The sequence below is a fragment of the Mugil cephalus genome, chromosome 13 (genome assembly GCF_022458985.1).
Source record: "Mugil cephalus isolate CIBA_MC_2020 chromosome 13, CIBA_Mcephalus_1.1, whole genome shotgun sequence".
Taxonomy (NCBI): Eukaryota; Metazoa; Chordata; class Actinopteri; order Mugiliformes; family Mugilidae; genus Mugil; species Mugil cephalus.
The window spans coordinates 2,683,672-2,706,852 of record NC_061782.1 but is presented as its reverse complement, the minus strand read 5'-3'; the positions used below and the strand labels follow the sequence as shown (position 1 = coordinate 2,706,852).

The window sequence follows — 23,181 nt, the reverse complement described above, 5'->3', positions numbered from 1 at the left end:
TCTGGAATGTTACCCTGCAAAACAGAAACTGTTTTTTGCAAAGGTTCTGAGTTTGACAAGCTTTCTGTGTCAGCGTTTGACACTCGGCATTAAATAATAAATTATAATGAATCCTTTGTCGAACCCTCATGGGGAAATTCTTTCTCTCTGGGTCTCATTTGTCCTCATTTTTTTTTTTTTTTTTTTTGGTAATGTGAACACACAATCTGTCTTGGGTTTCTCACTAAACACGTCCTAATCAACAGAGGTGCGCCTGCGTAAACAGAGATTTGACTCATTCATTTAGAAAAAAACACACAACTGCTGTTATATATGACAGCGTTTGTTCATTTGCAATAAGTATCTTTTAAAATATCCTGTCCTTGTCGATGTTAACAGACTAAATAATAAATAAATCTAATAAAGAATTAACTGATGAAAGCATTTAATACGAGCACTGGTTTGATTCTGTCGAATCAGCATTTATTTATTTATTTATTTTCCTTTATTACCCGACATTAACGGTGCGTATGGAAGCTTCCAGGGTTATGATCTGAGTCTAACTAACATCACGGTGGAGATCAATAAATAATAATGTGTGAAACCATAGCCGTGATGCACGCACATAAAACATAAAAAGCACTGTTCTTGGTTCTGAAAAAGCGGTAGAGATTTATTAGAGACAGCCGCTGTTAAAAACTGTTCCACTGCACCCCAGATGATGTTGGTGTTTATTTGTGTGCAGAGAAACTGAGATTAGAGAGCATGCATCAGATTGCCCAGATCGGATCTTAGTGCGAGGTCTTTAAACATCTCAAGGGAGCATGAAAACATGTTGGAACATTGAAGTAGACACTAAAAAAAAAAAGATGTTTGCATGTAGTAAAATTGAAAGTCTTCTTGCGCTGTGCGGTCATTCTGTTGGAGGTATTTTAGCCGGGATTATTAGAGCTCCTTGTCTGGCAGCACTGAGCTTCTGAAGTAATGTTCATTCACATGTGTTAGAGTAGTAGCTATTTCATGGTGTGTTGCCCATTCCTCCCTGTGGAAGTGTCTTGGTGGAAGTGTGTATAAGTGCCAGGCTGAAGGAACAAGAGGGAAAGAGAAGCGACACACAAACACACATCTCCGGTGGAAATAGAGCTGGCCCGTGTCCACGCTTGCACCGGCCGGGTCCAGCCAGACTCTAATCTGTGAATTGAAAACACAAAGACTCCGAAATGAAGCAGTCGCACCAACGGGCTGAGGCTCGTCTTTGTTGTCATGTCCCGTCAGGATCTACAGAAGCCTGAAATGTGTGTATGAATAAGCATGCAGCACAATGTTAGATGAACTTAATTGTTCTCTTCTCTGCGTGTTCTCACAGTGCTGTTGTCTGTGGGTGTTTGTGCTGCAGCACTTTTGGCACAGGCTGTCCAGGCTGTGACGGTTCAGTGGGAAACAGATTCCACTGCTGGAAATGACCCAGGAATCAAACTAAAGCTGTTTTTCGGACAGACTTTCTTTTTACCAACGCAGTTGATCAACTTTTCTGACCCTTGATTTGACATTTAAAGGATAATCTGATGCTCTTATAAAGCTACCAGTTGGATTAAAGGCAGCCTGAACTATTCAAGCAGGAAGGTTAAATCTCAGATATTTATTTTCTGGATGGAGGCATGAGGGCAGGAGTTGTAGACTCATTTAGACTTAGACTTAGACAGACTTTAATGGTCCACAAGGGAAATTGCTTGGTCATAGTAGTTTAATTGTGACAAAAAGATGAGTTGTTATGCAGCTGGATAGAGTTTGGTATAAATTAAGTTTCGTAGCATTCACTGTGGGAGTGGAGCTGAATCTGCTGGAGAATGAGCTCGTCTTTCTCTGTAGTGTTCAGTGTAGTGGATGGGATGGATTGTCCATAATGGGGAGCAGTTTATCAAGTGTCCTCTTGTCTCCAGCTCCCTACCAATCACACATCCATACTTTTGGATCAATGTGTTGAAGCTACTCATGTCTTATTCGCTGGTACTACTCCCCCAACAAACCACAGCAAAGTACAGACTGGCAGAAAGACTCTAGTAAGTCACTGCACACATTGAAAGACCTGAGCTTCCTCAGAAAGTAGAGTCTACTCAGGCCCATCTAGTCCACATCATCACTGTTGTCCCTCCAGTCCAGCCTGTAGTTCATGTGGACTCCCAGGTACTCGTCCACTACTTCCACCTCCAGGCCCTGGATGGTGATGGGCTCCACTGCTTCTCCTCTTCCTGCTGAAGTCAATGACCAGCTCCTTGGTCGTGTCCACATTCAGGAGTAGGTAGTTTGCCTGGGACCACTCCACAAAGTCCACAATCAGCTCCACCTCCTGTCCATCTCTGAGACACCCTACCACTGCAGAGTCATCAGAGAACTGCTGCAGATGGCAGGACCCAGAGCTGGACTGGAAATCAGAGGTGTAAAGAGTGAAGAGAATTCGAGATAGGATAGTCCCCTGTGGTGCCTCCACATTACTGACAACGGTATCTGACAGGGAGCATTTTTAAGGAACAAGTTTTGTCCCTGAATCCAATCTCGATCTTTTAACATCCAGGACCAGCCGATCCGATCATGTCCTGTCCTGTGGATTCCTAACAACTTCTCTTGTCTTCTCCTAGAGTCGACTGGATTCAGTCCAATAAATCTGAGATCTTTCTAAGTTAATGTATGTGGAGAGGGGGAGCTCGTGCCTTGTGTTCTCTCCTCCAGAAATTTTCTCATCATCCCGCTGTCATGAACTCCATAACCCTCTCTGGAAGGGAAACTTTTCTCCTCTTTTAAATGATCCAAAAGTCGTTAAATAAAGTCAACTGGACTCGTAGAATTTCTTGAAGACGTTTCACCACTCATCCATGTAGCTTCTTCAGTTCTTTTTGGGTGCAACCTTTGCATGTGTAGACTCTGTGTATTCAGTCTTTTTTTTGGTGTTAAATCAAGCTGGTTTCATTTTCTAGAGAAAAGTTCTTCCACACATCAGACATGTTTAGTCACAGGACCTCGATTCTTCTTCTTCTTCTTCTTCTTCTTCTTCTTCTTCTTCTACTTCTACTTCTTCTTCTACTTCTTCTTCTTCTTCTTCTTCTTCTTCTTCTTCTTCTTCTTCTTATTCTTCTTCTACTACTTCTTCTTCTTCGTTTTCTCTTTGGCAGCTTTGACGCTAGCCAACCGGCATAGAGAGAGAAGAGGAAGATGATGCTATAGGGATGTGGTTTTGGTCTATGACCGACCTAAAATAAATAACTACCAAACTACTGCTACAATCTGATCAGACACAAGCAAAACACACACGCCTGGTGTGTTATGATAATCAACTGTCCACTGGTGACAAATAAACGACTCACTACACCTTTGACCATTAAAGATACTGATACTGAATAAGTCTCAAATGTCTTTTCAGTTTTCCTCTCTGTGCTCCTCTCTCTTCCCCGTGCTGCTGTCAGTTCCTATGAGCTGAACCAACCTGTGTTGCGTTCAGGGCCACACTGGGGCAGGCTGCAGCCGAAGCCGCCTGACTCACAAGCTCTCGGCTGTTGAGAGGGAGAATGTCACTGCACATTGGGTAGCCTTAGCGTTACGCAAACGCACGATGCACACCGCGAACACACACACTTGCACACACACACACACACACACACAAGGGGTGAAAGTGCACACACGCACATCGTCACAACACACACACCCCGAGCCGGCCGCGCAAATCCAGTGTACGCACACACAGTCACAGTGGGCCGAGGCTATTTTTAGCCTGGCCACTCATATACAGACTCAACAGGAAATGTACATGATGGCTGTGAATGGAGAAGCGATGTATATTTAGCGCGCTGCGATTAGCCGGCAGACAGGGATGCATTCACTCTGCAACGCGCCCAGTTCAAACCCCACTTTGTTTTCCCTAAACGATCTCATCTCATTTCTCATCCTCACATTTCCAGTGAACCATCAGTGGCGGAGGCATCGGGTCTGGTCTGATTCTGGATGACACAGTTCTGAATTATAGGTTATTGTGCTATTATGTTACTGGTCCAGCCTCTTGAGATCAAACTGGGCTAAATGTGGCCCCCGAAGACCAGTCAGAACCTACTCTGCAACAAATTAAGGGAACCTTGTGCTTCTGTTGCCCTTAATGGATATAAAATCCAATCATCCATTCGACTTGTGCGTGTGCTCGATCATATTTATTTATTTTTAGTTCGATGAGACGTTCAGAATACCTCTCTTCACGCACAGTTGATAAAAGCGTCTGTTTGCTTTTTTTCGTCTCTCTGCAGGAATCCATGAGTTCCCCAGGGATTACTTCACCAACCAGGAGCGCGTCGATGGAGCCGTGGGCCTGCACGTCCTCTGTGTGAGTGTCGAGCTCCTCCTCCTACAGTTTGTGATGAAGTCGTTGCATGTCCATAAAGGGCTCTGGTGTGAGTTTTACAACACAGAAAGGAACATAGGAAAAATACCCGGGAAGGAAATTATCCCCAGACCTGACACCGATCTTTTAATATTCTGTATTGTCCATCCTGAGGCACGATTTGACCTTAAATAAACAAAATGCCCTCCCCCCAGAGATTCATAAAGGCTTTTCTTTTAGTACTTGTACTCTCTTCAGATCAGATCATGATCAACATTTCGACCACTGACAGGAGAAGTAAATAACATCATCCATCTTGTGACAATTCAGTGTTCTGCTGGGGAACGTTTGGACCTGGTATTCATTGGTCTGGATGTTACTTAGACATGTAGCACACACCTAGACCAGACCAGGCCCCTCCACCCCATACCAATGACACTCCCTGATGACAGCAGGATGCAGTCAGACACAGACGCAAAAACGCTTTAAGAACAACTAAAACAACATGAAGAACAGCTCAAAGTGTCGACCTGGTCTCCAAATTCACTACATCCCAAACTGATCAAGTATCTAAATAATGATCCACAGAGGCTCCTCCCCTCAACCCATAGGACCCCACTAACAACATGTTTCCAGAAGGTGGTTATAGTGTTATGCCTGATCTGTGATTATATATGCGCATGTATACAGCACAATTTAGCTAGAGATGAACCCAGGCTGCAGACAGAAGTAGACAACCTCCTCACCTCACTGTGAGAAGTTTACAACACTGTGTTTAACACAGCGGTGTACTGTATGCAAAAGATTTCATTTTTTTTTATGTTCTTTTCTTTCCAGCAGATCTCGTTGAGCTCATTAAAGCCTCAAAATCGAGCAAAATATGAATCCAAGTGATGAAATGTCTAAATATTTATGCAAAAAATCGAGAACGGGGATAAATAAACCTCATAAACCTGAATGCAGATCAATAAATTGAGAGGAGAGATTAACAGAGCGTGTGCGCGGCCTCGGCGTCCCGTCCTCAGAGACGTCAGAAGTAAACTCAGAGGAGGGTGTCAGCAGCAACACCCGCAAAGTAAGCGCTAAACACGCCGAATGTTGATCATTTGTCATTTCGTATTTATACGTTTTGCTGACATTACGCACTCCTCGTCGTTTACATCCAGCCGAGCCGAGGCTGGGGAGTCGTGCGTGGTTTCCCAATCTGCGGACACAGTTTATTAATCTGTCAGCGCGCATTCTTCACATAAATACTTCTTTCTGCCGCATGACCCTGGGAGCAGCGACGCAGCTACAGCAGATGTCTTTTCTGTTTTGTTTCAGCTGCTCTGCATTACAATAAAATAGCAGTTTACTATGATCCCACACTTCTCCTACATAGACTTCTCTCTTGCTTACTACGTCTTGCATGAACATATACATGTACATATTTAAATATACACACAGTATATATGAATACATACTGGTCCACTTCCATCCACTCCCTTATTGATGGTGGATCTTCGCGTTTCCAGTTGGTTACAAATAAACTGTGGATGCTTAAGTCGTACATTGTCTCCAAAACTCTTCTATCTTCATGTAGCTTCATAGCATGCATGTTTTAAGTAACATCTAAGGAGTGTAGTATGTTCTGTGAAGCATGCTACATTGAATTTACCTGTGTTCTGCAGGGATAAGCAGAGTTCGAGCCTGGGCCGATTGCTCTGACCTGATGTAGCCCTCGTAGGTGGAAATATCCACAATTATAATTATTATCATTCACCTGTGAGCTTTTTCTACCATTTTAAACCACTATCTTATTAATAGATGCATTTTTTAAATCCCTTTTTAAATCCTTAATGTGCATTTCGTAAATTGGAGCTGTGCTGTCCTGACTGAAGTCAGTTCTTAATTTTTATTTCCTAAATCTACATTATCATCAGAGCCTCTCTGCCTGTTATTCATATTCTGAGTATAAAGGAAACAAGTGGCCACCTACAATCTGCCTACGCCAGGGCTAGTTCAGCAACTTGGATCTGAAGGGAGCCGAACCAGTAACATAACCCCATAATAACCTCTAAGTGATGGCAGCTTCACATGTTTACCTTTGTTTTAGTGTAAAGATGAGCTAGTACTTCATGAAAATGTTTACATTTAATGAACTGTCCTTTTTACAAAACATTTAATGCAGGATGCTGCAGAAAATACATCATCGTCAGCATAAAGAAACACCATCAGACTCCTTATATGTAAACCAGTGGTTCCAAACCTGGGGTCCAGGCCCAGAGATCATTCGGTTGAGATCCAGCTGCAGCTGATGCTGATTTCAAGACAACGCTGGAAAAAATGAGCTCTGAGTTGTCAAAATTATTGCTTCAAAAATAAAAATAAATAGCTGCTGCACATATTTTAACGTTCAGCAAACGGTGACAATCTACGACACTGTTTTTTGTCCACTGAGTTAACGTGAACCGTATGATATCAGATCACATCAGATCATCATGTCAGAAAGATTGAGAGTAACTTTATGAAGCTTTATGAATAATAGTAAAAATAATAATAATAACTAATATTAAATGTTAGGGTGTAAATTTTGCAATTTAGAGTTAGAATATGATCTACAACTGTTTTTGTATAAATTGAAACTGAATTAATCCAATTATTTCCAAATAAATAAATAAATTCTCTCCTATCAACAAAACATGGATGATTGTTCATCACTTTTCTGTTTGCTTAGCTACGTGAAGTCAGTACTGAGATACCTGTATGAATAAAGTGGACCCGCTGCTGCTTTCATCCTCTTGGTGTGAACTCTTTGCAGGAGGAAAATTAGGACACATTAAGTTCTTTGTCAAAAAGAAAAGGTTAATGAGAATATGTTTATTACTGCATCCATTCATTGTGCAGGCGTCCTGTTAGATGTTCTTCACCTATACCAGCGTGTGTTTGTGTTTGTGTTTGTGTTTGTGTGTGTTTTGACCCGTGCAGGCGGTCTACATGTTCTACGCTCTGGCGCTGGTGTGCGACGACTACTTTGTCCCCTCCTTAGAGAAGATATGTGAGGTAGGAAATCAACTGCGGGTTATTGTTGCTCTTTTGCTGATCTCACAGCAACACACACACAGTCGCGCACTAACGCTTTGTGATGGTTTCCCTCTCTCCCTCTCCCCGTCCACCAGCGTCTCCACCTGAGTGAGGATGTTGCAGGGGCGACCTTTATGGCAGCAGGAAGCTCAGCGCCCGAGCTCTTCACCTCCGTCATCGGTGAGAGGCGCACGTTTTATTCTTTGCAATCTCTGTTTTAAAGTTTCATGTTTAAACTAAACAGCCAAACTAAGTGCTGATGTCCATACTCACAGCGCAATAGAAGGTTTTGAAGGAATTGAAATAATTCATAAAAGTGTCCAATTTATACCTGGTTTGTTAATTAAACACCATAGATGATTAATTCCACAACTAACCAACATTAACCTTTTAAAAAAAACATTAAATACATCAAAATGTACATGTTTATGAGCACATGAAAAAGGGAAAAACACACACAGGAAGTAAATATTAAGAGAAGAGTTCGGATTAAATAAGCGTACGGCTCCTTCCTGCTCCTTTTCGAATATGTTTGCACAGTTCACTGTGCAGAGACAGTGTGTCATGTGTGGTAATCAGTGTTTCCTTTCCCCGCCCTACAGGAGTGTTCATCACTAAAGGCGACGTCGGGGTCGGCACCATAGTGGGCTCTGCCGTCTTCAACATCCTCTGCATTATAGGAGTGTGCGGGATATTCGCTGTGCAGGTACCGAACAAAACACACACCTGCAGAGGCAGGTTTTTAACAAGCGTTCTCAGGAACGCATAGAGCCAAAGCAAGTGGAGCTCCCCCTGGTGGCTGGCTGCAGTGGATCCTAAGCCCCACCTCCTCCATGTTAGTCTAAAGCACTAAAGTACACATCAAATATAGTCTTTCAGGGATGGTTTCTGTTATTTTTAGGTGGTTAATATAATGTTTATGAAGGTTCAAGTGTAAATGTTTTGGATGAAGTTGGTTTTTAGTTATTTAACGCTATTAAAACAGGACATGCCATCGCGATAATTGGCAGTTGCTATTGACAACCAGCGCTGCAAAGTAGGAACATGAGAGAGAGGAAAAATAAAAACAGTGTTAAATCCAACATGTCTTTGTAACTGGTGGCGATAGAGCAGAGTATCAACCAATCACCAGTGCAAAAAAACGCAGTTCATCTAGTGGCCACTAGAGGCTCCAAAAGGGAGCAAATCCCCATCGAGCCCCATGTTAAAAACAATATTAATTTTTATTGTTAAGGTTTAAAATCCTGCATAATTAAAGGAGCTTTGAATGACCTTGCTGTAGTCTGAGGTACCAGGTAGTGGAGAGTTGGGTGGACGGGTCTCAACGATACAACATGACCCCCCCAGTGGTTATTTGGAGTATCCGAGTGTGGGCGGAGTAAAGCTCATCCAACATGGCGACTTCCGGCTTCGTCTTTGAGGTTAAGAATCTAGTGGTTGTCGTCATGACGGGTTCGTCCGTAGATGGCGCCGCTCGTATCCCTGGTATATTAGAGTCATGGAGTTTGACCACTGGGAGGAAAGTGGAGACGTGTCATCCATATTTTTATTCAGTCCGTGTGTGTGAGTGTGAAAATGACATTTGCCCCGTTCACTGCTGTAATCCCACGAGAAGAGAAACGCACTTGAAAGATTTTATTTTTTTTTTCTCTCTCTCCTATTTAGATTAGACGTTATGTAACACACACACACACAAATTTAGAGCATGGTTCATCTTGGTAGTGCTCGGCGCTGAGTACCTTGTGGGATGTGTTACTCAACAAGGCAAAAAAAAGAAAAAGGAAAAGTAGTTCAGATTGTGTTCTAGCGTCATCTTTCTCTCTTCTTGTTGGTCTTCTTCTTCTCCTCCCAGACGATACACCTCACCTGCTGGCCTCTGCTCAGAGACTCTCTCTACTACACCCTGTCTATCTCTGCTCTCATAGTGGTGAGGAAACGCTTCACTTCACTCACATATAACACAGAAAAGTTATAGTTCAGGGGCCACATGCAGCCCAGTTTGACCTCAAGCCATATATGGTCTATAAATAACAAATTAAGTATTAAGTTTCCCTTTGTTTTAATGCAAATAAATATACCTGATGAACAATAATTTGATCTGATATTTTAAAGAAAAATAAGTGAAATTTTAGCACTTTGCTGCCACCTGCTGTTTAGTTCTGGGTCCCTGTGTCGCATCATGTCACGACTAAAACAGCACAACACATTATAGGTGCAAATTTTATTGAAAAATTGCAGTTTAATGTCTTCTATGTAATTTTCTCACTTTGCAAATTCATCCCACGGGCCTGACTGTGGTTCAGCTGAGATTCTACTTCCATGCATTTACAGTTTGTGTGGAACATGTTTTAATGACATGCATTGTACTTAATTCACTGATTCAGTTTTTCTGCTCCATGTTACAGTTCATATATGATGAAAAAGTGGTCTGGTAAGTGTTTCAAATGAACGACAAAGACTTAATACAGATTCTGCTCATGGCTGCAGATGGCCGTGCACATAATGAACATAATAATAATAAACTGATCTCCCTTTGTGTTTTCCAGGTGGGAGGCCCTCACGCTGATCCTCATGTACTTCGTCTACATTCTCATCATGAAGTGAGTGATGCTGTGGCCTGAACTTTTCCTTCTAAAATGCCTAATTCAGACTGTGAAGCCTCTAAAAAAAATGACCCGTGTGAACCTAGTAATTGTCAAACATAAATGAATGCACCGTGCTTGGAATAACAGACACCTGCAGGGTGGAGAGCTTCAGACGTTTGGAGGTTATTCACCGACAACATGAGGACGCTCAAAAACATTGTTCACTTAAATGTGCATGTTGATGTTAACGTCATTTCAAAGCCATCGCTACACTACAGGAAATGTCATTTCACATTCTCAGTCTGGGGTCAAAGTAAAGACCTCATCTTTACTGAGCTCATGTTGAGACTCAATCTCAACAAATAACACTGCTGTGATCTGTGCATAGATGGACGAATGGATGGATGGATGGATGGATGGATGGACTCCATAAGAGAGGAGGCTCTGACTGGACCAAACACCACTTAACTGCACTAGTTTTGTCGAATAGAGCAAATAACTTTTGGGAAGCAGAGTTTGACCTGGAGATTATTCTGTTACGTTCCATTAGCATTGAGACGTCTGCAGTCAGGTTCTCTCATGTTAGCATTAGCCTGTTAGCTCAATAATTCCGACTGTTCTCTATTGATAAATGGTAATATATAGCTTTTATATAGCACTTTTCTACCTATTGAGACACATAATAATAATAATAAACTTTATATAGCACCTTGCACGGATAAAAATCACAAAGGGCTTAACAATAACATAAGTAATAGGATAAAAAAGTACAAGTCAAACAATTAATAATAAATCTTCAGAGGTTCCTTCACAGGAAGGTACAACACATCACTTCACAAAACAAACTCGTAACATATGTCATGTACCCTGCCATAACAACAAGACAACAATCCTGTTGCCACATATGAAGGAACTGTGATTCTGTCTGTTCGTCTGTTTCAGGATGAACTCCCACGTCGTCCGTTTCCTGGAGAGGCGAAAGAAGAGCTCGTCCAGCCTGAGGAACGGAGCGGCCAACAACGCCGAGCTGGACGACGGCTGCGATGCCACGGCTGTGCTTTTAAAGAAAGGTGCAGTTTTTTGTTAAACTTCAAGCGATTCAACAGCTCGGTGGAAAGGAGAAAAGAGCACTGGGCTCGGGACGGTTAAAAACACATTTTTTTTTTATTTAAATATTTTTACTCCAATTAAACTTCTCCTGGAAAAAACTAGATGACACATTTTATAATTTGCTGCTTCGCCTCGTGGCTCCGCTACGTTTTTTTTCCCCAGTTCTTCCCATTAAAGTGGTTTTTGGGGGCTCTCAGAGTCTTCTCACAGCTCTTTTACTTGTGTCTGAGTAGAAGTTAACACAGAAAGTAGCTAATCTGCTGGCAAGTATCCCCAAAAGGAGAGGCAGTTAGGAAAATCATCACTCTGCGTTTGCATAGAACTTGTAGGCAAAGATCTGACTGCACACGTCTGAAATGAGAGTTTTAGGAGTTATTTAATACAGTGGATGGATGCGGATTTGTGGTGATAGTTCACATGTGTCTGTTCTACAGCGAATCACCACAGGAAGCCGTCCGTGCTGATGGTGGATGAGCTGCTGTCTGCGTACCCCCAACGCTGACTTTCTCCGAGGCCGGCATGAGAATCATGATCACCAGCCACTTCTCCCCCAGAACCCGCCTCACCATGGCCTCGCGGATGCTCATCACCGAGGTGAGGCCGCGCAGACGCTCCCCCGCTGCACTTCTGATTGAGAAAAAAAAAAAAAGAGAGATTGTTGCCATTTCCAATTTTTAAAACGGGCCGCGGCGTGTTGTTCTCCGAGGGGAAAGCGCCTCAGACAGCTGCTTTAACGAGGTCATTTGGAGCTGCACGGAACTACAAATCAGCTCCACCGCTGAAGAGTCTGGGCATGACCCCGGAGAGATGCCGGTGTAGACCAGGGGCGTCAAACTCATTTTAATTCAGGGGCCACATAGAGCCCGGTATGATCTCAGGTGGGCCGGACCAGTAACAGAATAACCCATGAATAAAGACAACTCCAAATGTTTCCCTTTTCTATAGTGCAAAGAAGAAGAAGCTATCGTTTGATAAAGCATTTTAAGAAGCTGACCCCGTCCGTCCTTTGTGTACAGAGGCAGCGTCTGATCAACACTCGGACTCTGACCAACGGCGACTCCGACGTCCCCGTGAAGGGAGGAAGCAGGCGGAGCATAGAAAACGGGCTGTCCGGGGCGGAGAGGCGCGCCAACGCTCGGCACGACGACCGCGAGGCCGGCAACGAGACGGAGAACGAGGACAACGAGAACAACGAGAACGACGAAGAGGAGGAGGAAGACGACAGAGAGGGGCCCTTTGTGCCCTTCCAGTGCCCAGGTACCCGCTGGACGTCTGGATTTATTCTGTCAAATGTTAGACGATACAGACACTCGTGCTCATTAATGTGCTGTTTCTCACACTGAAAGGTCACGGATCAGATCCCTCAAATGTGTCCGTGACGCGATGACGTTAACGGTTGGATGTTGATGTTCTTTTGGCTCTGTATTTCCATCCTGTCCTGTGTGTCTGCAGCTGGAGTGTGTAATAAGATGAAGTGGCTGCTGGCCTGGCCTCTGTGTCTGCTGCTGTTCTTCACCGTCCCCAACTCGGCCACGCCTCGCTGGGAGAACTGGTTCATGCTGTCCTTCATCGCCTCCACCCTGTGGATCGCCGCCTTCTCCTACGTCATGGTCTGGATGGTGAGTGGACAGTCATTTATTATTTTTACATAAAGTGCATTCGTATGAAATGGGGAATTGAACTGAGAGCTGCTGCTGGTAAACCCAGTCAGTCCAGGGAATAAACCCGTAGACCCGTCTTAAAATATAAAAACTAAGTGAGCAAATAGACTAAATGCACAAATATTAACTACTAATGTACACAGGAGGTCTGTCTGTTATTCTGTTATTCATTTGTAACTAAAATCACTCCTGAATCAATGTTCATTTTAGTTTAGACTAAAAGCAATAATTAATGAATTAATCAAAGGGCTGTCAAAATGAACACCGACCTGGATCAGTGAGTTAAATTACCACAGGGATCGCTTCTTTATCCTGCGTCTTCCCCCTGTGAGGATAATTCCACCCTAATGGGGTTTAAAAAGCTCTGCAGTGCTGCAGGAAGCTGCAGAGTCAGCCAGTGATTGTCACCGTCAGAGACATCTTCCAGGATCCTCTAATTCACTGCTAGCATGAGAATATCAGCGTGTGCATATTTCATTTTTTATCTTCGAGTGCAAAATGAAAACTGACCTTTTGATAAATCCAGGATATTTTAGAGGAACGGAACAGAATTCGGTTCACATTCACCTTGTGAGAGGAGAGGAGAGGAGAGGAGAGGAGAGGAGAGGAGAGGAGAGGAGAGGAGAGGAGAGGAGAGGGAGAAGAGAGGAGGAGAGGAGAGGAGAGGAGAGGAGAGGAGAGGAGGGGAGAGGAGAGGAGAGGAGGGGAGGGGAGAGGAGAGGAGAGGAGAGGAGATAAAATAACATGAGGTGATATTATGAGATGAGATGAGGTAGATAAGGTAAGATAACATGAGAGGAGACAAACTAACATTTTATTTCATCCCACAGCATATTATGTTATTTCATCTCATGTGATAACCTTAAATAACGTGAGATGAGATGAGATGAGATGAGAACATGAGGTCAAATAAAATAAAAAGAAATAACTTGAGATTAGATGAGATGAGGTAGATAAGGTCAGATAACATGAGACGAGATGAAAAAACACAATATAAAATAATGTGAAATGAGATGAGATAACACGAGATGAGATAAGACATGAGATGAGATGAAATGAGGTAGATGAGATAATATGAGATGAAAGGAGAGGAGATGAAATAACATGAAGTAAGACAACGTGAGATGAGATGACAAAGTACAAATGTAGACTAGAGATATGTCAACATAAGCAATAGCTCCGATGTTTCAGATGCTAATCAAAAGGTCCGTCTTTGTGTCTTTGTGTCATTGTGTCTTTGTGTCTTTGTGTCTTTGTGCGTTGGCCAGGTGACAGTGATCGGCTTCACGCTCGGCATCCCGGACGTCATCATGGGCATCACCTTCCTGGCGGCCGGCACCAGCGTCCCCGACTGCATGGCCAGCCTCATAGTGGCACGGCAAGGTATTCACACACACACACACACACACACACACACACACACACACACACACCTGTGGCTGGACACTAGGCAAACAACAGAATCAAAGTGGTGCCACACAGAGATGGAGCCCGGCGGGTGGAGAGGGACGGTAAAGATCTGTCCTTACTGAGGCTGACTCCATCCTTTCATCCGTGTTTATTCTTGTTCCTGTCATCAAATATTTAAACAGTTCTGTCTGAGTGTGTGTGTCTGTGTGTGTGTGTGTGTGTGTCCATCCTCAGCTAAACTGACTTCAGCTCTACCTTTATCCACCCACTCCCCTTTTATTCTACCCTGTCTCCGTCTCTCCCTCAGGGATGGGAGACATGGCGGTGTCCAACTCCATTGGCAGCAACGTGTTCGACATCTTGGTGGGACTCGGCCTCCCCTGGGCCCTCAAGACCCTGGCTATCAACTATGGCTCGGATGTAAGTGGCCCCCCCCCCTCGCTCCTGGTTCATCCCAGCTCCAAGCACGACACACAGAGATCACATTAAGTTTGGGCTCTAAATTATTACAAGAACGCATGGAAGCCATGTTTCCATTTTGGGCCTTACTTGATGAAACCTAACAAATACACAAATAACCGTGTATTTCATTCAGTGTAGATGCACTAGTGTGTGTTAATGTCGGCCAGTTATAGATGTAGTAACACACAAGTGCCAACAGATGGCAGTAGCTACATTTGAAGTGAACCCAGCTTTTCAACGCTATCTGAACAACAGAGAGATTTAGCAGCGTGGCACAAAGAGGAAAACTTGGCATGAATTTCAAGGAGAAGGTTTTGAAATATGCAAAAGAGCAAAATACAGGAGAGGAAGCTGCAAAACGATTTAATGTTGACCCGCAAAGGATAAGATACCGGTACGGTAATGGTGCGGTGTTTCGGGGCGGCTGCGTAAATAAAGGCTGTGGCCACTATTAGAGGAAATACGGTATGACCGCGAGAGCTGTGATTGGTCTGGTTGGTAGTAGCGTGTTTCTGCTTTCCTGCTTTACAATGTTTGAACTGATTGGTCCACTTCCATCTTTTGAAAAGATCTCTTGTCCATCCTGCAAAGCAAGTGCTTGGATAAATCCTGTCTGATCAGAGAGTCCTTGTGCATGCTTCAAGTAGATTAGAAATCAGAACTTCTAAGCACGTCATTGTCAGGTAACATCACCTGAAAGGGGGTAAGTTTTGCTCCGTGTCAGTGAGGGTTCAGGGTTTTAGTTTTTAGGGGGTGGATTGGAACTGGGCCTCTGTTTTGGATCAATAAAGGTGGAACACATTGAGGAAAGGTTAACTGAGGAGGCAAAAATGTGTGTGACCAGTTTTTTAGCAAAGTTTCAGCAAAATTTCAGTTCCAATCTCCGTTGTTGAACGTGAAGCAGTAAGTAGGAGCTGCAGCGCTCTAAATGAGCCTCAAGCCTCCTCATCGTGTTGCATTCTCAACATCTGACCCATTTTCTACTTGCAGATCAAACTGAACAGTAAAGGACTGATCTTCTCGGTGGGTCTCCTCTTGGCCTCTGTGTTCATGACGGTGAGTACAACTCTTTAAAGCGGAGGCGCCGTGTAAATTTAAACTGAATGAAATGGTTAAGTTGCCAATCAAATAAATCGTTGCTAATCAAACAATTCCTCAAAAAAGGCTGTGAACCACTGCTAGGACGGCTCCGGTCTCTCTGCGTCCCGATCCTGATCACCTCTCTTTGCCCTCGCCAGGTTCTGGGAGTTCACCTCAACAAGTGGACGCTGGACAAGCGCCTGGGCTTCACGTGTCTCCTCCTCTACTCCGTCTTCCTGTGCTTCTCCTGCCTCATCGAGTACAACATCTTCACCTTCGTCAACCTGCCGACCTGCCGGGACGACTGAGGCGCACGCGCTCGTCCACGCACACCCACACACGCCGCACACACACTCGTACAGGAAGTATCGATATCTGGTGGCGTCCGACGGAAGACTGACAACCGGGGGAGGTCCAATTCTAAATCTGACGAGTAAGGATCGATTGCAAAATACCGTTTTGGCACCAATCTGATTCGCGCTCCTTCCTGCTCTTCTGTCTCTTTTGCGGAAGAGATCCCGCTCTGCTATTTCTTCTGTTTTTTCTCGGTGCAATATGAAGCCGCTCTGGTGTTTGCTCCTAACCAGACCAGAGCGAGGGACGGATTAAGCAGAAGTGGAATGAACTGACTGACGAAGGACACACACACACACAACCACACACACACAAAAAAAACTCTTTGTCCAACTACTGCTCACTCCTTATATGAGGACCTTTTTATTTTGAAACTCCTTGTACTTTGGGTGTGATGTTTTCTAGCTGCTAACCTTTCCCTGACAGGAAAGGTAGGTCTTTTAGATCTACTAGTTGAGAGTAATAATGATTAAAAGCAATGATGTAGAGGGGTGGGAGGGCTAGTTCATAAGACTTGTCGAGTTGTTTGGACGGCTAGGGCCACGTGTCGAGGTCTTCAGCAGAGAACAGAATCTGATATGCAGATGAGTTATTTTTCAAACGCCGTTATCTTTGGACTGTTTTTACTTCCGTTGAGAGTTCATAATTAAGTCCATCGAATGAGTTTTCAGACATCTACACCTACACACAACCAGGGCATTATCCTTTCACCTCTTCATGAATTAACTCGCAGTTGTAGGGTTTGTTTTCGTTTAAATTAGCACCAAGCAGAGACTTTCTTTTTTTTTTTTTCTCCCCCACTTCCTCTTTTTGTAAATAGCCCATCTCTGTAAATACCCCAGATGTTTTATTTATTATTTATTCATGTCGTACGCACATCTCTCCTCTGGAGGTCACGAGAAAATAAAAACACCCAGGTGGGTTTCATTTCTGGAGCCATCCACGCTGAAGACATTTTTATCAAAAAAAAAGAAAAACCCACTCATGTACAAGACAAGCACAATTTCCTCTCGTGTAGGTGTTTGCGTCGTTCTGCATGTGGATGTGAAATACAGAATTCGAACTTGCACTGAAGAGCTTCACAGGGGGAGACGAGACGTAGCTCCTGCTAATGCATGCTGATTATAAGGAGACCATCCTTGTAAAATGAAGCAGGTTTAAGTGGAATTCATGTGTTCATGAAATGCAAATGCATTACCGTGTGTAGGGGTGTGTGGTGGCTTCTCTACTGCCATTCAGGATTAGGGTTAGGGTTAAGATTAGGGTTAGGGTTAGGGTTAGGGTTAGCACTGCTGCTTTGATTCCTCTCGAAGGCCAAATAGATAAGAGCTGTGGCGTCATTCGAATCCACAGCCGGACAAGGTGTTTCCTCCGCGGTAGGTTGCTGTCATGCTTTCCTCCTCTGTGGGGCCAACAAGGAAATGAGGAAACGGTAACATGGAAGGATGCAGGACTTTAACCCCGACCCATTCTTCTTTCCGAGGAGGGTTTAACTTTTATTTTCTATCCAGGAGTAATTTGTATTTTGTAATGCCTAATGTCTAGATTTGTCCGGATATGGTAGGTTTGTGGTACATAAATATTCCTACTAGTTTTTAGAGCATGTACAACGTGGTTTGTGAAACCCTCCGGGGGATTTATTTTTCTTTTTTATTTCACTAAAGACCAGCGAGGTCACACTATTCCTCAAAGACTTCTGAAGAAGTGACTGCTTGTCAATCAGAGCCTTTTGATTCTCACTCGGTATCCGTCAAAATGTCAGCCTCTCCCTCAGATAGGTTCATTTTTAAATGTCAGACGCCCGATGCGTTTTTTTTTTTTTTTATTTCTTTTCTCACTGAGGAAGATGAACAAAACAAATAGTCTGATTTGTTCCGGGTACTTTGCTAATTTATTGATCGGTGATAGAAAATATCAAATTTGAGAGATACTATCTTTTGAATGTAAAAATGATTAATGTTGTCTTTGTTTCTATATGGTATGTATTTATTTATTTCACAGACACAGTCCTCTGTGCTATGACCGGAAAACAGGGTTTTGAATCTTATGTAATGCAATAATTATTGAGCTTACAGATATATGTAAATATTCCACTTTAATGATCAAAGATGGATTTATAGTAGAGTTTAAAAAAAAAAAAAAAGATGTCTGTCAATATCCACTCGTCATTCTTTATGAAAGGATTTATTCCTGACTATACAAATGATCCGAACAGACTGTTATTACTCACGGGAGCAGCCGACATCGTCATAGAATTCCTAATAAGCTAAAAACAAAAAAAAAGTTCAGATCATTACGAAATGCTGTTCGAATGTTCACCTGATGTGAGACCTTGATATTTACTTTCGGAGGTAATCATTTTATGAGTCATTAGCAGGTTTCGTCAGGGTAGATTATTTCCTACGAGGTTTCCCTGAAAGAGCTCGATGTGGTGATAATCACTCATCACTCAAGAACCAGTTCTTTTGTTGACTTCATAAACCGGTTTTGATTTCTGGGAGGATTCTATGGAAGCCGATGTGAGTCAGAAGAAAAAAAAAACAATTAAATATGAGGAGCGACAAGTCAGTAATGAGTTACAAAGTTTGACTTAATGAGATGGTGAGAGGCTGCGTTCAGACCTTGTATCAACATCTGTTCTGGGTAATCACATCACAAATGTACCAGGGGTTCGCTAACTAATAACAAATAAATCTAAACAGGAATGAATTCATGAAACTGTTTAATACGAGTCCACTGTGTGAGATTCTGTTCTTTAAAAATGTGGTTAATAATTATTTATCATGTTGATGTGTCTGGATTATTTCTTTGACAATCACAAAACTCTTCATTTACCTTTTGTTATCAGAGATTTCTCATTTATTTTAACGGCCGGTGTGAACACATTTACTCAAAGCTGATTGCCCAGGTTGGATGTTAATGTGAGCTCTGAATCAGCAAATTATTGAAATTATTAATTAATTATTGAAATTGTGGGATTGTCAACTTCTGAAAAATGACCATGACAATGTTGAAAAAATGATAAATCTGTAGCATCCAGTTCGCCTCCATTTGCACAAACCTGTTTCTAGCCTGAGGAGCACAGAAGGTTGTCGATTCCTACCTAGAATATTGGACTATTATAAATCACTTTCAGGATTCTGGTCGAAAATGTCATTTAATTGAAAAAGCTACACATTTTGAGCTACGATTGGTATATTTGTTGGCCCTAATATTGTTTCTCCTAGCAGCGGCCGGCCTCCATGAATTCTTCCGAGTTCCATTTACAATTTTTAAACTTCATTCTCTCTTTAAGATACAGCATAACAGATCTTAATTTAATACTTACCTGTTAACCACTGCCTAAAACGTGCTATACCAAATTCTAGCTGTTTCCAGAAGCCACGAAATGTTTAAAGTTACATATCAGTCCCCTTCTGGGAAATTAAACGTGACTAATAACGTCATGGTTCTTCTGTAAATTAATTTGAAAGTCAACATCTGTTGCTCACCCGCTCTGTCCTGGTACAGTGACTAAGATACAGATATTTGCTCCGGTATCATACGACCGCTAATCGCTGACTACGAGACGTCGGTGATCCTTGTCGTTTATCAGGTTCAACGTACAGTAGCCCCGTCTGGTCAATTAAAAGCCACCGCTCCTCGGGGCATTTCAGGGCATAAACCCAGGGCATTTACTTTTAAGTTTATCATGTTTATCAGAAAATATCTGTATCATGCACTTTACCATCAAAAACAAAACAAAACAAAACAAAAAGCAACAAGTCGCTCCGGATTATTTTGTTCAGTATGTTCGATATGTGCTGCTATTCACACCTAAACATACGGTACCGTGTCTCTGAAACTAACCAAAACACCACAAAAGGCATCTTGTAGAGAAGATTTCTAAATAATTTGTGATATTCACATGGGTGATATATTGCTGATGTACATATATGTACATAAATAGGTGTAAATGTATTTATATATTTTTTGTCTCAATCTGTATATCTGTCGAATATATTTTCATAGATCCTAGGTCTCCCTTGTACCCCCTCCTTTGTTTTGACGTGTTTGAGACCTCTGACGATATTGTCTTTTTGTTTACTCGCATGGAGATATTTCAATATAATAAATTATTTATGGTAAATTTTAATGTACTTTGGGATGAGAGTCTAACGGCTTTTTGTTTTTTTTAGACGGCACTGGATTTTTAGTATGAACTGGATATCCTAGATGACTGCATGCTGTTTGCTAACGTAGGATATAACGAGAGACGGAGAGTGAGAGTGTTTGCAGATGATGCGTTGCTCTACGTGTCCGAGCTTTACCTCTTCCTACACAAGAAACTTTTCAACAGAACGGTTTACTTTGTGTTTTAGATGTTTCAGATGTCATTTTAGGAATAATTTTTGCTACCTGAGCACTAAATAAAGTTGTCTTTGCTTAAGGTAACACATCGGTTTGTGCTGCGTCTGAGTTTTTGTTTCAGCGCAACATCATCATCCTGCATCGTGGTTTTGATTCTGGATTTATACAGGTATGACATGTTAAGTGTGTGGCTATACAGTAGAATACGGCGGGAAACTGTTCACTCAACCTGTATCTTAAAATTCCTGACTTGGGAAGTGACGATATCAGCTTTAAGCCCAGAGAGATCGAGCAGCTTATTTTAATAGAGAAAAGTTGGAACTTCTAATTTTCACCATAATTTGTTGGTCTTTTATTACATGAAGACATCACACGTCCTAAAACTGAGACAATTATTGATTCTATTGTGGGAGTATTTGTGATAATTCAATAAAATGTTCCCGATCGCATAATTAATACAGATATTGCAAAGAGCAGGACACGATGTTGTTATAAAGGTAGGGATCATAATTTATGATAAGGTACATGTATAATAAAAGCAGTCAAAAGAACTGTTTTTTTTTTTTCAATGTTAGATTTTAGAACCATTTTTTCTCTTTATGAGTTTCAATATTTTCTGTGACCCTGTCTGGTTTTCCCTTTTGCTGTTTTCATCTTTTAAGTTTCTGTCGTCTTTCACTTCTTGTGTCTCCCCCCTATTGGTTTCTCTTTTTGGCTCCATCCTCGTTAGTTTCACCTGTGCCTTGTCAACCCCTCAGCCCATATGGTGTGTATATATATATATATATATATATATATATATATATATATATATATATATATTATATAGTCCCGTCTTTCGCTTTGTCTCTTGTCAAGTTGTCTGCAGAGTAACCTGTTTGTTTGCTTGTATTTTTCACCCTGTGACGCCTGTACCCTTTGTCTTTGCTTTTTCTTTTTATTGCATTTCACCACTTGTGACTTTGAGTTATACCTGCCTACCTTGCAGCATGTTTTCCTTTTTTTTCCCCGTCTTTGGTCATTAGCATTTAATACTATATAGTCCCTTGGAAGTATAGTCCTGTCACTTTTCTTTCTGGCTGCTTTGCAAATCATTCTAGCGCAGCTGAATTAAACTTAACGATATATCATCAAAAACATTAAAGAACAAAAAAGATTAATTTAATTTCAGGGGAGGTGTTGGAAAGACAAATCCAAAAATGCACTTGATGCAAATAAATATGCACAAAACCAGAGCAGCAACATGTATTATTGTGCAAATAAAATGGGGACAATTAAAATACATTTCCATGGAATGTCATTTATTTCCGTTATTTTCTGCCTCTGCATTAACAGACTTCTGTCACTGTTTCTTTTTTGCAAGTGAGACCTTTGTTTTTTAGTTTTTCATCCTAAAGCCAGAACTCTGGTGAAGCTCTATGTATATGTGGGTAGTCAGCACCACCTGGTGGTGAAGCGCTGCTACAACAGGACTCCAACAAAGAAGAGGTCTGAGCAAGAGGGAGTTGATTTCCAACATTTATTAAGTGCAAAAAGAATATTTCTGACACGTTTTAATGATGAGCAGAAAAATATCTCCTGGATGTAAAATGTAAAAAGAATATTTTAAGACAACGGAGAAGCTCTCTGTGAAAAACTCCCTGCACAGAGACATACATAAATACTCAAAGAAAGTTAGATTACGATATCACGGCAGCACATGTGGCCTCAGAGAAATTCATGCAGAGTCTGTACAGGTTTATCACACGCAACGTGAATGCCACTCAACGTCCTTCCACCCCAGCTCTCACTTTTCCTTCAGCCACTTCACTTTCACTTCCCTCTCTACTGACTGCAACGCATCCACAAACATTTCTGCCCCAAACAAAAAAACAGGAATCAGTACAAGACAAATGGCATTTTAATTATTTGATTTTGCAACGACTGAAACCTTTTTTTTAGAATTCAAGTATTTCTGACTGACAGTACTCAACGCTGATGTAGATGTGTGTAATTGCGGATTTCAGTTCTCTTCTCTCGTGTTAAAATCACATACGTTTTACAAGGATGTGCACGGTCAACGCAGCGCGGGACTCAGACCAGCTTAGAAGTCCCCGCATCCTCTTCAGATCCAATCTCATCTTATACAAACATTTATTTTTTCTAGCAGTTAGCACAGAGTCCTTTGTCGAAACTGAGATACGCAGCCGGCCACAGTTTCTCTGCTGCACGGAGAAAAGATTATGATACAGGTACGATACAGTCTAGTTCATATCACCAGGATAATCAGTAAATACGTCAACACCGGCAGACCTGCCTGTTTCTAACGTTACACTAGAACAACATGCAAGAACAACACTTTACTACATTGAACAACGTTAATCCATAAGATTAGCACACAGGACGACTCTGGTGTCTCTGACTGGAGGAGAACGTCACCACCGTGTGGGTAGAATTAATGTTATCGTCTTCTCATGAAGAGAAAAGAAAGCAAATATTTGAACAGGGATCTACTTTCCTACTGGGGACGTGCAGTCAGGGGAGACAGACGAGGTACTTTTAATAACTATATAAATGTAATAGTTAAAATTGCTGCCTTTCTGTATTTCCTGGCCATTTATATAATATTTGTGCACACTTTTATCATAGGTCCTAACTTTCCACAACAAAACTGAAATGTTTAGATTTTTTTTTAAAATGTGCTCTCTGAACTGCTTCTTGGTTCATGTTTAGAGTCAGTAATTCACTGCACGTCCCTGTATTTTACAACGTATTAGAGTTTCTTTTA

At 42.0% G+C, this 23,181-nt stretch overlaps 1 protein-coding gene across 1 annotated transcript in view; it reads left to right on the top strand.

Moving 5' to 3' along the window:
• The window catches only part of slc24a3 (solute carrier family 24 member 3), a 63,800-nt gene extending 47,242 nt beyond the window's left edge, over positions 1–16,558 (top strand). Inside the window, 16 exon segments of the mRNA XM_047602230.1 lie at positions 4,266–4,342; positions 7,307–7,381; positions 7,498–7,582; positions 8,005–8,108; positions 9,255–9,329; positions 9,808–9,833; positions 9,949–10,002; positions 10,930–11,057; positions 11,532–11,591; positions 11,594–11,691; positions 12,114–12,354; positions 12,550–12,716; positions 14,027–14,141; positions 14,476–14,588; positions 15,621–15,686; positions 15,869–16,558. Of these exon segments, the coding sequence (XP_047458186.1) occupies positions 4,266–4,342; positions 7,307–7,381; positions 7,498–7,582; positions 8,005–8,108; positions 9,255–9,329; positions 9,808–9,833; positions 9,949–10,002; positions 10,930–11,057; positions 11,532–11,591; positions 11,594–11,691; positions 12,114–12,354; positions 12,550–12,716; positions 14,027–14,141; positions 14,476–14,588; positions 15,621–15,686; positions 15,869–16,018 (1,634 nt within the window). The 3' untranslated portion in view covers positions 16,019–16,558.
• Positions 16,559–23,181: the final 6,623 nt, after the last annotated feature.